Here is a 14,830-nt window from a genome sequence, read left to right as displayed (position 1 = left end):
ATGATTATGTGTCATAGCATGCTCAATGGGTAGAGGCAATAGGCTGCTTTGCCACAATTAACACCACACTGTAATAATAACAAGCCATTCAGGTCTTTTTGGCCATGTAGTGTACGATCCATATCAAATCTAATTGTATTGGTCACATACACATGATTAGCAGATGTTATAGCGGGTGTAGCGAAATGCTTGTGTAGGCCTATAGCGGTAGTAAACATATGAAATAATCTACTTTTGGCACTCAGGTATACTGAGATGATTAAGATATGTGTTCACATAACCTTCTAGTCCGCCAACTGAAGATGTCTCCCAATATGTGGTCTGAGTGGAACTTTGGGCCTACCCAGGAAGCCACCCGCCTGTGTTTATCCAGACTCAGTGGGTGACAGCAGGGGTGCTAAAGTCACACCAAGGCCCTTTTAAAATGGAGTCTGGGTAAGAGCCCCCCCCATCATCATCAGGTGTCAAAGAGAGAACCATTCGGGCCAAAGTTCTCCCACACAGGAGAACAATAAAGGAATCTTAATTGGACTGTCTTTGAAGAAAAGATCAATCAATTTAGGATCGTATGAATCTATGAAGATGTCATAAGATATTCCAAAGGTTCCATGGCTCACTTCATATATGGTCCTTAAAAAGGTTCTAAAACAAAAACATGAACAAAGGGGGGTGGGCTCAAGGAAGTGGTGTGATGTATCCGTGTATGTATCAAGGCAGGTAATACTGCATTTTGAATTATCCACATACAACACGTAGCAATTTTTTTTCCCCCCATTGGGTACCACTGACATACATAGATTTCCACAGAGCAAGAATGTGAATCACAAAGTTTTGTTGTGACAAGTCTAATGGACATTCACGCACACATTTTCCCCTTTCAGTTCTGAACCTGTAATCAGGTTGCCACATCTTTTTTCAAGAATGATGACTCCATTCGTATTCCACACCTCAAATGACCTATATTACCACCAAGACCAAGTTCATAAACTAGTATGACAAGGACTTTAAATTAATTCCTATCAAACTGGTTTAACCCTCCTGAACCTAATCAGGACGCTGTATCGTTTTTCAGAGAACATCAAATAACCAATATTACCTAAGTAACATTTTCATAAACCAGTTAGACAAGGAGTTTACATTGATTTATTATGATTTGTGATGTTTTCAGAAGTAAAAAGGCCCCCAAGCTTAGGCAACAGCCCCAAAAGCATATGGGTCCCACCCTTTCATGTTGTGGCACAGTTGACACTCCAACTTTTCCAGGGACGGTGGCTTCATCACCATAGCCAGATAAGGGCCGTTTGGCCATCGACACCAGTACAGGAATGTCAGTGGGTGACAGTCACAGAGGGACCAGGGAGGGGTGAAGGGGGTCAGGCTGTCTCTGATCCACTGTGTGACTGGCTACATAGCTGTGCCTGCGTTTATGGGTCCAGGCTGTAAACTCATTACCATCCACCTATCAGCACAGGGGACAGAAGGACTACAGGGCAACCATTAATTTATACCCCCCCAAAGACATCAATAGGCTTCCATTTGACTCTTTACAGCAGAGTGTTGTAGTGTACCAGTTCTTTCTGATGGCTCACAGTAAGCTTAATAAAAAAATGACCAACATAGTATGCACTTTTCATATCAGTGTGTGCATTTATATTCACATTGTGTATGTGTCTTAGTGTATTTGAGTGAGTGTGATCTGTGCATTTTATGTGACTGAGGTCATGAGGGGTAAAGTGAGAGTGCTCAGCTGTCCACTCAGATTAGTGTGAAAGGAAAGCATGCTGGGACGATACTAAATGGATACTGTAGTGGGCATAGCAACACACACATGCTGTTAGCAAAGCAACCTTCAACTGAACTAGCGCCCACTGAGCAAAATTGGTTCAAAGATGTCTTTTAACGCCTTTTTAACAAAGAATACATATTTTCAACATCTTGTGCTTAGTGGGTTGTGTGTTCAAAATATAATCCATAGACAACACGGGTCCTCACACCGGAAAACATCTATTTATTTATTTTCTATACAGTGTATTGCTCCATTTTCACAATAGTGCAAAATTACTTTACAAGTGTCCTCATAAATATAACAAACATATTATAAATAAACAATGCATGTGACAATGTGTTAACTGAAAAAGCTACAGTCACTTAGACATTGCACAAATGTTTTAATCCAAGAAATTGGGTAACTTCTGATTTACATTTGAATCAACAAAATGGAAGCCAAGGTCTTGTGTGGTTGAGTGCGGATTTCACTCATGGATTTCACTCAGGGTACATTAGGAGTTCACACGAATCCAGAAGGCAAAATTTGCCATGGAATGTTAGGAGTTATTTTTCTGGTTGTAAATGTGTTTTCTGGTTGTATGGTCAGATACCAGATTACAATGAGTTAAAGATGTCCTTTTCTGGTTGCTAAAAATACATCTAATTAGTATAGAACCTGACCATGATGTCACAAAAAATATCAGTGCAACCACTTTTGCCCTTTGGGAACAAGACACTTCACCATTTCAGGAAATAATCTGTATTAGACAAACAGAGCTTTGTTTTCTAAGGGGGTCTTTCTACAACTAACCAATATTGGGTTGTTCCGGAAAAAACAAAACTAGAAAATCTAAATCCTTAAAAATAAAAAAAAAAGGGAGAAAAAAATTACTTCTCAGAAGTTTGACATCTTATCACACTGTGCTACATATTTATTGAACCTAATTAACCATGACTGAGTCAAGAACTCAAATTAGGACCCATTGTAGTCTATTGTAACCTTGGCTGACACAGCTCTTTCACCTCAGGCAAAGAGTCAGTCAACTTTGTACAAATAGGTTCATTATTTTAACCACTCCACCTTTTAACTTCCAAAGAATCCTGGTATTGTCTTACTTACGTGTTTCAGAGTATCATTCGAGCTTAGAGTTATATTACATGTTGTCACACGTTTATACACACCCTGGTACATTTGTATCCTTTTCAACAATACATGGATGAGGTATGGATGAAAGTACAAACTGAAGTGTATGTAAGACAAAATGACAGCACCATAGGTGTTCTACATTGACATGACCGTCGTTAGTGTCAAGTGTTCAGATTGGTGGCATTTGTGTTAAGCTTCTAACTTGAACTTTACGCACTTAAGCCATTTCAAAGCTGCCAGAAGCGTGATACCACTGTGTGTGTTTATGAATGATAATGATCTATACAGCACATTAGGCTATTCTAATTAGCTAGTGGACAAGCAAGCTTCCACACAACAGTTTTGGACATCAGTTGCCCTAATTTTTATTTTACCTTTATTTTACTAGGCAAATAAGTTAAGAAGTTAAGAAGAAATTCTTATTTTCAATGACGGCCTGTTCAGGGGCAGAACGACAGTCAGCTCGGGGATTTGAACTTGCAACCTTCCGGTTATTAGTCCAACGCTCTAAACACTAGGCTACCCTGCCGCCCTCATGAACTATTAATGACATTGGTGGTGTCATGCACGTGGCAGTGACAAGGCAATAAAAAAAGGTACCAACACACAAAATAATATCCACGAGGACCTGTAAATGCATCAGCTAATTTCTCTCATGGTTACATGAACCACTGCATGAAAAAAATAAACCTTTATCTTTCAACTGTTTTCCATTACAAATAATAAAGAGATATTTCAGTTGACCGGGGTCCCGTATGTGTTAAGCGTCTCAGAGTAGGAGTGCTGATCTAGAATCAGTGTAGCCTTTTAAAACATTCAGAATAAGAAGGATGACCTGATCCGGGATCAGAATTCCTACTCTGAGATACTTTATGAATACGTCCCTGATATTGTCTTCAGTTTAAGACATCCTTATCTATCCTCTCTTCACTCTGATACACTCAACTCTCAAGCACAAACTGAATGACTAACAGTGTCACACTTTGACATTTTCGATGACACACTTCCATCCATGATATGCACAAAGTTAACGCAACAAAATAAAAACAATACGTCTCTCTTGAGTTGTAGCAGTGGTCCATTTGCTTTTCATAAAGCATCTTTGAAATTGTCTGAATATATTAGCTATAGATTGTTTTACATTTAATAAATAAGAAATAGAATTCAACGTAATTTTTTTTTTTATATAAAAAAAAGGGATTTAAACAAATCTACAGTTTTGAGTAACGGTAGATCTAGTATCAATAGATCTATTTTTCAGTGTGACGTTTCCCCTAGGTACAGATCTAGGATCAGCTTCCCCTTCCCCAATCCTAACCTTAACCATTAGTGGGGAAAATGCTAAACTGACCCAAGATCAGTGTCTAGGGGTAACTTCACCCTCCTCCCCACGTGCGTCTGTGGGGTTGGACGGTAAACAACATTGGCCGTTACTGCCACCTAGTGTGACACATTCAGCAGCACTATACATTTTTATTCCTGCCGGCCAGGACACGATAAGCATGCATGGCAGAACCAGTCTATAGCTACATTCCTTAGTTAAAATAATTAATTTCAATATCCATATATATATTATTGCAAAAATGGTGACATTTACAGTACACATGATACACAAAGTGACTGTCTTCAGAGACAGTGTTTCAAGCATTGGATTGCAAAGGGAAAGAGGGATAAAGGGAGGATGTTTTTTAGTTTTTTAAATCTTTATCCAAGGAAAACTCTACCGTGTTCTTCAAGAGACTAGGAGCTGGTATCTTTACGGTAATACAGCGAGACCTCAGGAAACGAGACCGCAAAAGATCCACCAGCAACCTCTGTTTCTCTCTCTCTCCCCATCCTTCGCTCTTCCAACCTCATCACCTCTTCTCTGTTTAACTGCACCCCCTCCCTTCCCTCCCTCCCCCCCTTCACACAGAGAAGTTACGTCTCTTGCTTGGGCCTGGCTGTGCGGGGGCGGCGGTGACTGAGGTCAGCCGGAACCTAGCCCCGTGTCAAAGGCTGGTGGAGGACACGGAGAGCGTGGGCGACGAGGGCGGCGGGAAGTTGAGCAGCTCCAGGACGGCCACGCCCACGCTGCTGCGTCGCGTGAACATGCAGGAGGCCGCCACCCACTTGTTGCTGCGCGGGTTGTACTTCTCAATGGAGTTGAGGCTGGAGCTGCCGTCGTTGCCGCCCACTGCGTACAGCCAGCCGTCCATGGCCACAAGGTCATGGGTACTTCTGGGAAAGGGGTGCAGCATAACATGCAGACTCAGTAAGGCAGGTCAAATTCAGGTAGGTCCCTCCCTGTTTCAGCATGTTTGCTTCCGTTTGGTTGTGGTGAATACGACCTTGCTGTGACTAGATGGGGCCTGTTTTTAGATGAATATGAGCCACACTGCTGATTACAACAATGGTTTATTTATGGACTGGAGCATCCATTGTCATCATGTTTCCCTGGTCAATTCATTTCCTGTTGACTCCGTCTATTTCCCTGTGTGTGTGTGATCTTGTGTGTGTGATTGTCTTCATGTTTGTGTGTGTGTGTGTGTATGTGCATGTTTGACTCCAATTTAAATCTCCCAATCCTGGTCTCTAAGGCCCACTGCATGTGCAGGGTCCAGAAACCCTAATCATTAGGTGAGTAACAGCTGTAATGAACACCTCATCACACTCTGAGACTACTTTCAAATACTCTTGTATAACAGAATGGCATCAAGTATTGTGTACAACATAACACCTTAAAGGCACTTGTGTGGGATACATTCTAAATGCATTCACAGCCTTCATGTACATATAAAGGCACCTATGAGGAGCGAGAGAAGGCTCCTATATATGCACTGGTAATGAAGGTATAGCCACAGGTGGTTGGTAGCGATTGTGACGTGGCTGGCGGTGCCCACCTGCGGATGTTCATGGGCGCCACGCCCTCCCAGGCATTGGTCTTGGGGTTGAACCGCTCCACTGAGTTCAGGCAGCTGGTGCCGTCATTTCCCCCGGCTACGTAGAGCATGCCCTCCAGCACGGCCACCCCGGCACTGCTGCGTCGGCTCAGCATGTTGGCGATGGCCGTCCACGCGTTGCTCTGTTCCGACCAATCATAGAGGGTTGTTAGGAGTCACATGGTCAGTTGAGGGACTCATCAGTGTTGGTTCTACTTTTTGATCTGGGCAGAAGTTCAGCTTTATGGGCCGGTTTTAACCAGATTAAGCATATTAACGGACTGAAAATATAGCTTGGTGGGACCAGCCTAATTGCTACGTTCCCCATTGTATTTAATAGGATGGTGAACACAGTGATCAAGTTGGTTCTACCAGGCTACTGAAAATCATGCTCAGTTGAGATTCTTCTATGGGCTTAATCTGTGTCCAGGAAACATGTTCATATTGATAGAGATCTCATTCTTTGTTTCGGTTTTAGTTTTTTACCTGTGGTTCATATTTCTCCACTGTAGCTAGGTGTGAGGAACTGTCATACCCTCCTACTGCATACAGACTACCATCTAGAGAGAGAGAGAGAGAAAGAGTGAGAGAGATGGTAGAGTGACAGAGAGAGGGAGAGAGAAAAGAGAGAGAGAGAGAGAGGGAGAGAGAGATGGTAGAGTGACATAGAGAGGGAGAGAGAAAAGAGAGAGAGAGATGGTAGAGTGACAGAGGGAGAGAGAAAAGAAAGAAAAGCGAGAGGGAGAGAGAGATGGTAGAGTGACAGAGAGAGGGAGAGAGAAAACAGAGAAAAGCGAGAGGGAGAGAGAGATGGTAGAGTGACAGAGAGAGAACAGAATAAAAAAATAAAAAGAGACAGAGAGCCACGTGATGACAAGCTCCAAATGCCAGATTACAGCTCGCAAATGTTTGATGGGGCCCATAATAACCAGGAACCCAGTAGGAAAATCACTCCGTGCTCAATAGATGACATAATCACACCAAGGTGAACATCACATGCTCACCCAGAGTGGCCACACGGACATATCTCCTTCGGGTGCTCATGGCAGCGATGGAGGTCCAGGTACTGGTCAGAGGGTCGTACCGCTCTGCACTGTTGGGGTGGAGGGGACACTCATTACATACATGGATGGAGTACAACAATCTCAGTATTTGTATATGTGAGTGAACATCTGTTGAGACAACCAGTGTCGGATTAATTCACTGACAGGGAAGGAAGTCTCCCTGTAGACAGCGGGCTAGAGGTACATTCATTTTTGTAACACTTTATAGAGGTAGACATGTTAACGTTGTAACACTTATGAAGGTGTCCCTAAGTTATTATGGAGGAGTCCAAGTCCTCAGAGTGGGTAGATAGTACAGTAGATAGAAGAAGTTCCAAGTCAAAAGGCACGGGGCTAGATTTGAACCCAATCCCGACCCTGGCATATGTGTTCCCGGGGTCAGCAGCACTAACCGCTACAGGCTAGTGAGCAGCGACAGAAGTGGACCTGTTGAGGCAGGAAGCTCCGTCGTAACCGCCGGCCGCGTACAGGAGGCCGTGCAACACCGCCACACCCAGACAGCTCCGCCGCGTCCCCATGGAAACCTCGGGTTGCCAGGAGTTGGTGACCGGGTCGTAGGACTCCACAGTCGCTAGATCGGAGGTACCGTCATACCTGAGCGAGAGAGAGGCCAGTGAGTGGGCTTAGGGGTTGTGTACCAGACACTGGTGGCAGAGTCCATCCTCCTATGGTTTGTCTAGGATGGGTCCAAAATGGCAACCTATTCCCTATATAGTGCACTATTTTTGACCAGAGCCCTATGGCACCCTTTTCCCCATAAGGTTCAGGTCAAAAACAGTGCACTATATTGGGAATAGGGTGCCATTTTGGACGTATCCTAGGCCAACCCTAGAAGGATAGGCTCTGACACTAGTGGTGTCTGGTACCTCTTCAGGTTTCGTTCTTTAATCTCATTAAGCGATTCTTCACAACTGTATTTTGTTAACAGTTAAAAAATACAATAAACTTTCTTGAAATAAAATGGATTTTAAATAAGGTATCATCTGTTTATTTATTTGTCATAGCTTATTTCCATCTGGAGCACCTGGATGAGACTGACATTCCAGACAGTGATAGTAGTCTGGATACTACTTTGTTCTACCTTTCACTTGATGTACAAAAGCAAAGGGTATTAGTTTTGTTTCCCTCTCTCGGATAGAGGGGACGTGCTTTGGCATTGAAAGTCACAGTTTGAATAATTACACTTTTTAAGGGCAACACTCATGTTAGTCCTGCTGCCACAGGCAACTGTTTATCTTATCATACAAAATAATATAATTCAATGTGTTCAGTTAAATAAGATTACAACAAGTTTATCTCCCCTAATCCTAGTCTCACTTTTAAGACATTCATATTAACCTAACTGAGCTAGCTAGCTAGCAAAACTACCACTAGCATACCAGTGTTAAACAGTCCTATTTCAGATAGCTAGCACGACATTGGTTAAGACTTATTACCCACATCCAGACTATCTAGGGGTCAAAGGTTGGTCAGATGAGTTCATCTCTTACCCTCCCACTGCGTACAGCTTGTTTCCTATGGCCGCCACGCCCACCCGTGCCCGCCGGGTGGACATAGAGGCCACCATGTGCCAGCGGTCTGTCCGCGTGTCGTAGGCCTCGCAGTCACCGTGGATGGCAAACAGACTGCCCCCACCTGGGCACAACACACGCAGACAACAACCACATAATCATCATGGCTAACAACATGCACAAGCAGTGCTGAGGATGGTCCCATTTCAGTTATAATACGAACAAATATTCTACAGATGGTAGTCGCGAGCTGTAATATTCCAAACTCATTTTGGATAATTGCCAAATCACATCTATTTAAAATGTTATGTGTTTTGAATGTTACACAGTATCTGTGAACCGGTTAGCCTTTAACCAAGGGCCAAATTCAGGATCCCTGTTTAAACAATGGAACTCTATAGGTAGAAAGTACTTCATAAAGTATGTGTACGCGCGTGTGTGTGTATGTACCCTGGTGGGTAACGTCTGGGGCACACTGACCAACGGCGAAGAGCACGGGGCTGGCGCCCTCGCAACGACGAGGCCGGGTGCGGCTGTTGCTCAGCACGCCTCTCTGCTCGGGCATCAGGTGGTACTTGAGGGCTTCGATGAGCAGGTCCTTGCACTCCGAGTGGTGACGCACCAACTGCTCCGTGTCCACGTTGCTCATGAGGAAATCCCTCCGCAGTAGGGGCAGGCGTACACACTTCATCAGCTAGAGAGGGGAATGGGAGGTGGGTGGTGGGAATGAAACCCACAATCCTGACATTGTAAGTGTCATGCTATACACACTGAGCTACACAGGTGCATATTTGATCTTACCCAGGGAACGTGCTGCCTGCGCCCGTCAATGTCGTGTTTGACCCAGCTCAGCACGGCCCGGTATACCTCCTCTTCCGACGGCACGTTCAGGTTGTCACTGGAGATCAGGTCCAATACCTTCACACAGAGAGGAGGGAGAGAAGGAAGGGGGAGAGAAAGGAGGAGGAGAGAGAAGGGGTGTGGGGGAGAGAGAGAGTGGGTAGGCATAGAGAGAAGTAGAGAAAAAGAGGGCAAGAGAGAGTATCATTTTACCCAAGAGTTACAAACACAGCAGTCTCTACACCTCTTGACATTATCTAGCGATTCTCTTACATCAATGAAAGAAGCTAGTCCCCCACAAAGGGGTTCATCCCACGTGGGATGAGTCACAAAAGTTGTCACAACAAGAAATTATAACATGAATTCATTCCTATTTATCTGGAATTAATGTTAATTTTGGAACATCTTGAAAAGGTCAGCTTTACTGAAATGTTCCAAAAAAATGAAACAATGAGCCGAGGTAAATGTGTGTGTGTGGGATCAATTTTCATGAAGAAAATGGTTTAGAATCGTATTTCCATTAGCACCACAAAGACATTGTGTATGCTTGCTATCCCCGGCCCACTAGCTGTCTGAAACGCTGTGACTCCAACCAGCCTCACTACTCACTGGACCCTTATGATCACTCGGCTACGCATGCCTCTCCTTAATGTCAATATGCCTTGTCCATTGCTGTTCTGGTTAGTGTTTATTGGCTTATTTCACTGTAGAGCCTCTAGCCCTGCTCAACATGCCTTAGCTAATCCTTCCGTTCCACCTCCCACACATGCGATGACATCACCTTGTTTAAATTATGTTTCTAGAGACAATATCTCTCTCATCATCACTCAATGCCTAAGCCTACCTCCACTGTATCCAACCATAACTTTGTCTGTACATTATGCCATGAATCTATTCTATCGCGCCCAGAAACCTGCTCCTTTTACACTCTGTTCCGGAGGTACTAGACGACCTGTTCTTATAGCCTTTAGCCGTACCCTAATCCTACTCCTCCTCCTCTGTTCCTCTGGTGATGTAGAGGTTAATCCAGGCCCTGCAGTGCCTAGCTCCACTCCTATTCCCCAGGTGCTCTCATTTGTTGACTTCTGTAACCGTAAAAGCTTAGGTTTCATGCATGTTAACATTAGAAGCATCCTCCCTAAGTTTGTTTTATTCACTGCTTTAGCACACTCTGCCAACCCGGATGTCCTAGCCGTGTCTGAATCCTGGCTTAGGAAGACCACCAAAAACCCTGACATTTCTTTCCCTAACTATAACATTTTCCAACAATATACAACTGCATAAAGGGGGCGGTGTTGCAATCTACTGCAGCAATAGCCTGCAGAGTTCTGTCTTACTATCCAGGTCTGTACACAAACAATTCGAGCTTCTACTTTTAAAAATCCACCTTTCTCATTGTTATCGCTTGCTATAGACCAACCTATGCCCCCAGCTGTGCTCTGGAGACCATATTTGAATTGATTGCCCCCCGTCTTTCTTCAGAGCTCGTGCTGCTAGGTGACCTAAACTGGGATATGCTTAACACCCCGGCCATCCTACAATCTAAGCTTGATGCCCTCAATCTCAAACAAATTATCAATGAACCTACCAGGTACAACCCTAAAGCTGTAAACATGGGCACCCTCAAAGATATCATCCTAACCAACTTGCCCTCCAAATACACCTCTGCTGTTTTCAACCAAGATCTCAGCGATCACTGCCTCATTGCCTGCATCCGTAATGGGTCTGCGGTCAAACGACCACACCTCGTCACTGTCAAATGCTCCCTAAAACACTTCAGTAAGCAGGCCTTTCTAATCGACCTGGCCTGGGTATCCTGGAAGGATATTGACCTCATCCCGTCAGTAGAGGATGCCTGGTTATTCTTCAAAAGTGCTTTCCTCACCATCCTAAATAAGCATGCCCCACCCCACAATTAGAATCAGGAACAGATATAGCCCTTGGTTCTCTCCAGACCTGACTGCCCTTGACCAGCACAAAAACCTCTTGTGGCGTTCTGCATTAGCATCGAATAGCCCCCGTGATATGCAACTTTTCAGAGAAGTCAGGAACCAATATACACAGGCAGTTAGGAAAGCAAAGGCTAGCTTTTTTTAAGCAGACATTTGCATCCTGTAGCACAAACTCAAAAAGGTTCTGGGACACTGTAAAGTCCATGGAGAATAAAAGCACCTCCTCCCAGCTTCCCACTGCACTGAGGCTAGGAAACACTGTCACCACCAATAAATCCACTATAACTGAGAATTTCAATAAGCATTTTTTATTGGCTGGCCATGCTTTCCACCTGGCTACCCCTACCCCGGTCAACTGCCTTGCACCCCCCACAGCAACTAGCCCAAGCCTCCCCCATTTCTTCTTCACCCAAATCGAGATAGCTGATGTTCTGAAAGAGCTGCAAAATTTGGACCCCAACAAATCAGCCGGGCTAGACAATCTGGAGCCGCTCTTTCTAAAATGATCTACCGAAATTGTTACAACCCCTATTACTAGCCTGTTCAAACTCTCTTTCGTATCGTCTGAGATTCCCAAAGATTGGAAAGCAGCCGAGGTCATCCCCCTCTTCAAAGGGGGAGACATTCTAGACCCAAACTGCTACAGACCTATATATATCCTACCCTGTCTTTCTAAGGTCTTCAAAAGCTAAGTTAACAAACAGATCACCGACAATTTTGAATCCCACCATACCTTCTCCGCTAAGCAATCTGGTTTCAGAGCTGGTCATGGGTGCACCTCAGCCACGCTCAAGGTCCTAAACGATATCATAACTGCCATCGATAAGAGACAATACTGTGCAGCCGTATTCATCGACCTGGCCAAGGCTTTCGACTCTGTCAATCACCACATTCTTATCGGCAGACTCAACAGCCTTGGTTTCTCAAATGATTACCTTGCCTGGTTCACCAACTACTTACCTGATAGAGTTCAGCGTGTCAAATCGGAGGGCCTGTTGTCCGGACCTCTGGCAGTCTCTATGGGGGTGCCATAGAGTTCAATTCTCAGGCCGACTGTCTTCTCTGTTTACATCAATGATGTTGCTCTTGCTGCTGGTGATTCTCTGATCCACCTCGACGCAGACGACACCATTCTGTATACTTCTGGCCCTTCTTTGGACACTGTGTAAACTAACCTCCAGACGAGCTTCAATGCCATACAACTCTCCTTCTGTGGCCTCCAACTGCTATTGAATGCATGTAAAACTAAATGCATGCTCTTCAACCGATCGCTGCCCGCCTGACTAGCATCACTACTCTGGACGGTTCTAATACGTAGGTGTCAGACTAGACCGTAAACTCTCCTTCCAGACTCATATTAAGCGTCTCCAATCCAAATTTAAATCTAGAATCGGCTTCCTATTTCGCAACAAAGCATCCTTCACTCATGCTGCCAAACATACCCTCGTAAAACTGACCATCCTACCGACTTCGGCGATGTCATTTACAAAATAGCCTCCAACACTCTACTCAACAAATTGGATGTTTATCACAGTGCCATCCGTTTTGTCAACAAAGCCTAATATACTACCTTCCACTGCGACCTGTACGCTCGCGTTGGCTGGCCCCGCTTCATACTCATCGCCAAACCCACTGGCTCCAGGTCATCTTTGCTAGGTAAAGCCCCGCCTTATCTCAGCTCACTGGTCACCATAGCAGCACCCACCCGTAGCACGCGCTCCAGCAGGTATATCTCAATGGTCACCCCCAAAGCCAATTCCTACTTTGGTCGCCTTTCCTTCCAGTTCTCTGCTTCCAATGACTGGAACGAACTGCAAAGATCACTGAAGCTGGAGACACATATCTCCCTCACTAGCTTTAAGCACCAGCTGTCAGAGCAGCTCACAGATCACTGGACCTGTACATAGCCCATCTGTAAACAGCCCATCCAACTACCTCATCCCCATACTGTATTTATTTATCTTGCTCCTTTGCACATTCATCTTCTGCACATCTACCATTCCAGTGTTTAATTGCTATATTGTAATTACTTCGCCACCACGGTCTATTTATTGCCTTACCTCCCTTATCTTACCTCATATGCACTCACTGTATATAGACTTTTTATACTGTATTATTAAATGTTTGTTTATTCCATGTGTAACTCTGTGTTGTTGTTTGTGTTGCACTGCTTTGCTTTATCTTGGCCAGGTCGCAGTTCTCAACTAGCCTACCTGGTTAAATAAAGGTGAAAAAATGTTTAAAAAAATTCACATATGCGGTGTGTACCCTTTTAACTGAAGCTAAATGGGTAAGGGCGTGTCCTGATATATTACAGCGTGACTATGTAGTGCGTGGGTGTAGTGTGTGTGTGTGTGTGTACGTGCGCACTGCAGAGAGGGTGGCACAGCTCCTAGTCAGGCAGGGCAGGGCTGGAGTTGCCAGCTGCTGTTGAGATCAATAGAATAGCAGCAGCTTCAAACGAACAGCATCAGCTAATCCACATGAACTAGAGAGCCATACAGCACAGAGCCAGCACAGTACAGAGCCAGCACAGTACAGAGCCAGCACAGTACAGAGCCAGCACAGTACAGAGCCAACACAGTACAGAGCCAACACAGTACAGAGCCAACACAGTACAGAGCCAACACAGTACAGAGCCAACACAGTACAGAGCCAGCACAGTACAGAGCAGCACAGTACAGAGCCATCTCAGTACAGAGCAGCACAGTACAGTACAGAGCCAGCACAGCACAGAGCCAGCACAGTACAGAGCAGCACAGAGCCAGCACAGTACAGAGCAGCACAGTAGAGCCAGCACAGTACAGACCCAGCACAGCACAGAGCCAGCACAGTACAGAGCCATCTCAGTACAGAGCAGCACAGTACAGAGCCAGCACAGTACAGAGCCATCTCAGTACATAGCAGCACAGTAAAGTACAGAGCCAGCACAGTACAGAGCCAGCAGAGCCAGCACAGTACAGAGCAGCACAGTACAGAGCAGCACAGAGCCAGCACAGTACAGAGCCAGCACAGTACAGAGCAGCACAGTACAGAGCCAGCACAGTACAGAGCCAGCACAGTACAGAGCAGCACAGTACAGAGCCAGCACAGTACAGAGCCAGCACAGTACAGAGCCAGCACAGTACAGAGCAGCACAGAGCCAGCACAGTACAGAGCCATCTCAGTACAGAGCAGCACCTCAGTACAGAGCAGCAAAGAGCCAGCACAGTACAGAGCAGCACAGAGCCATCTCAGTACAGAGCCAGCACAGTACAGAGCCAGCACAGTACAGAGCAGCACAGAGCCAGCACAGTACAGAGCAGCACAGAGCCATCTCAGTAGAGCCAGCACAGTACAGAGCAGCACAGTACAGAGCCAGCACAGTACAGAGCCAGCACAGTACAGAGCCAGCACAGTACAGAGCAGCACAGTGCCAGACAGACAATGTGTCTGTGTCTGACATGTAGAGTGTCCCAGTACAAGCGTGTTTGAGAGAGCCAGAAAGAACAGATACAAAATGTATATTTAAAAACATGAATAAACCAAATATCTGTGTATGTGAGCAATGACACCGTGTAGTAGATGACCATAAGGTCTAGTCAAAACTCCAGTTGCCAGTGTTCGTGTCTAAAACGGGAAAATGTGG

The 14,830-nt window shown here is 45.1% G+C and overlaps 1 protein-coding gene across 2 annotated transcripts in view; it reads right to left on the bottom strand.

Moving 5' to 3' along the window:
* Positions 1-1,985: 1,985 nt before the first annotated feature.
* LOC110491835 (kelch-like protein 17) overlaps positions 1,986-14,830 on the bottom strand; it is a 31,691-nt gene continuing 18,846 nt past the window's right edge. For both annotated transcript variants that reach the window (XM_021565625.2, XM_021565627.2), the window contains exons 5-12: positions 9,212-9,328; positions 8,891-9,104; positions 8,390-8,534; positions 7,326-7,493; positions 6,840-6,928; positions 6,322-6,395; positions 5,797-5,978; positions 1,986-5,134 (exon numbers count right to left, since the gene is read on the bottom strand). In XM_021565625.2, coding sequence (XP_021421300.1) covers positions 4,906-5,134; positions 5,797-5,978; positions 6,322-6,395; positions 6,840-6,928; positions 7,326-7,493; positions 8,390-8,534; positions 8,891-9,104; positions 9,212-9,328 — 1,218 coding nt within the window. In that variant the 3' untranslated portion in view covers positions 1,986-4,905. The remainder of the gene's footprint in view (positions 5,135-5,796; positions 5,979-6,321; positions 6,396-6,839; positions 6,929-7,325; positions 7,494-8,389; positions 8,535-8,890; positions 9,105-9,211; positions 9,329-14,830) is intronic.

This window comes from Oncorhynchus mykiss, chromosome 16 (assembly GCF_013265735.2).
Source record: "Oncorhynchus mykiss isolate Arlee chromosome 16, USDA_OmykA_1.1, whole genome shotgun sequence".
Taxonomy (NCBI): domain Eukaryota; kingdom Metazoa; phylum Chordata; class Actinopteri; order Salmoniformes; family Salmonidae; genus Oncorhynchus; species Oncorhynchus mykiss.
This window is presented reverse-complemented; position numbering and strand designations above follow the sequence as displayed.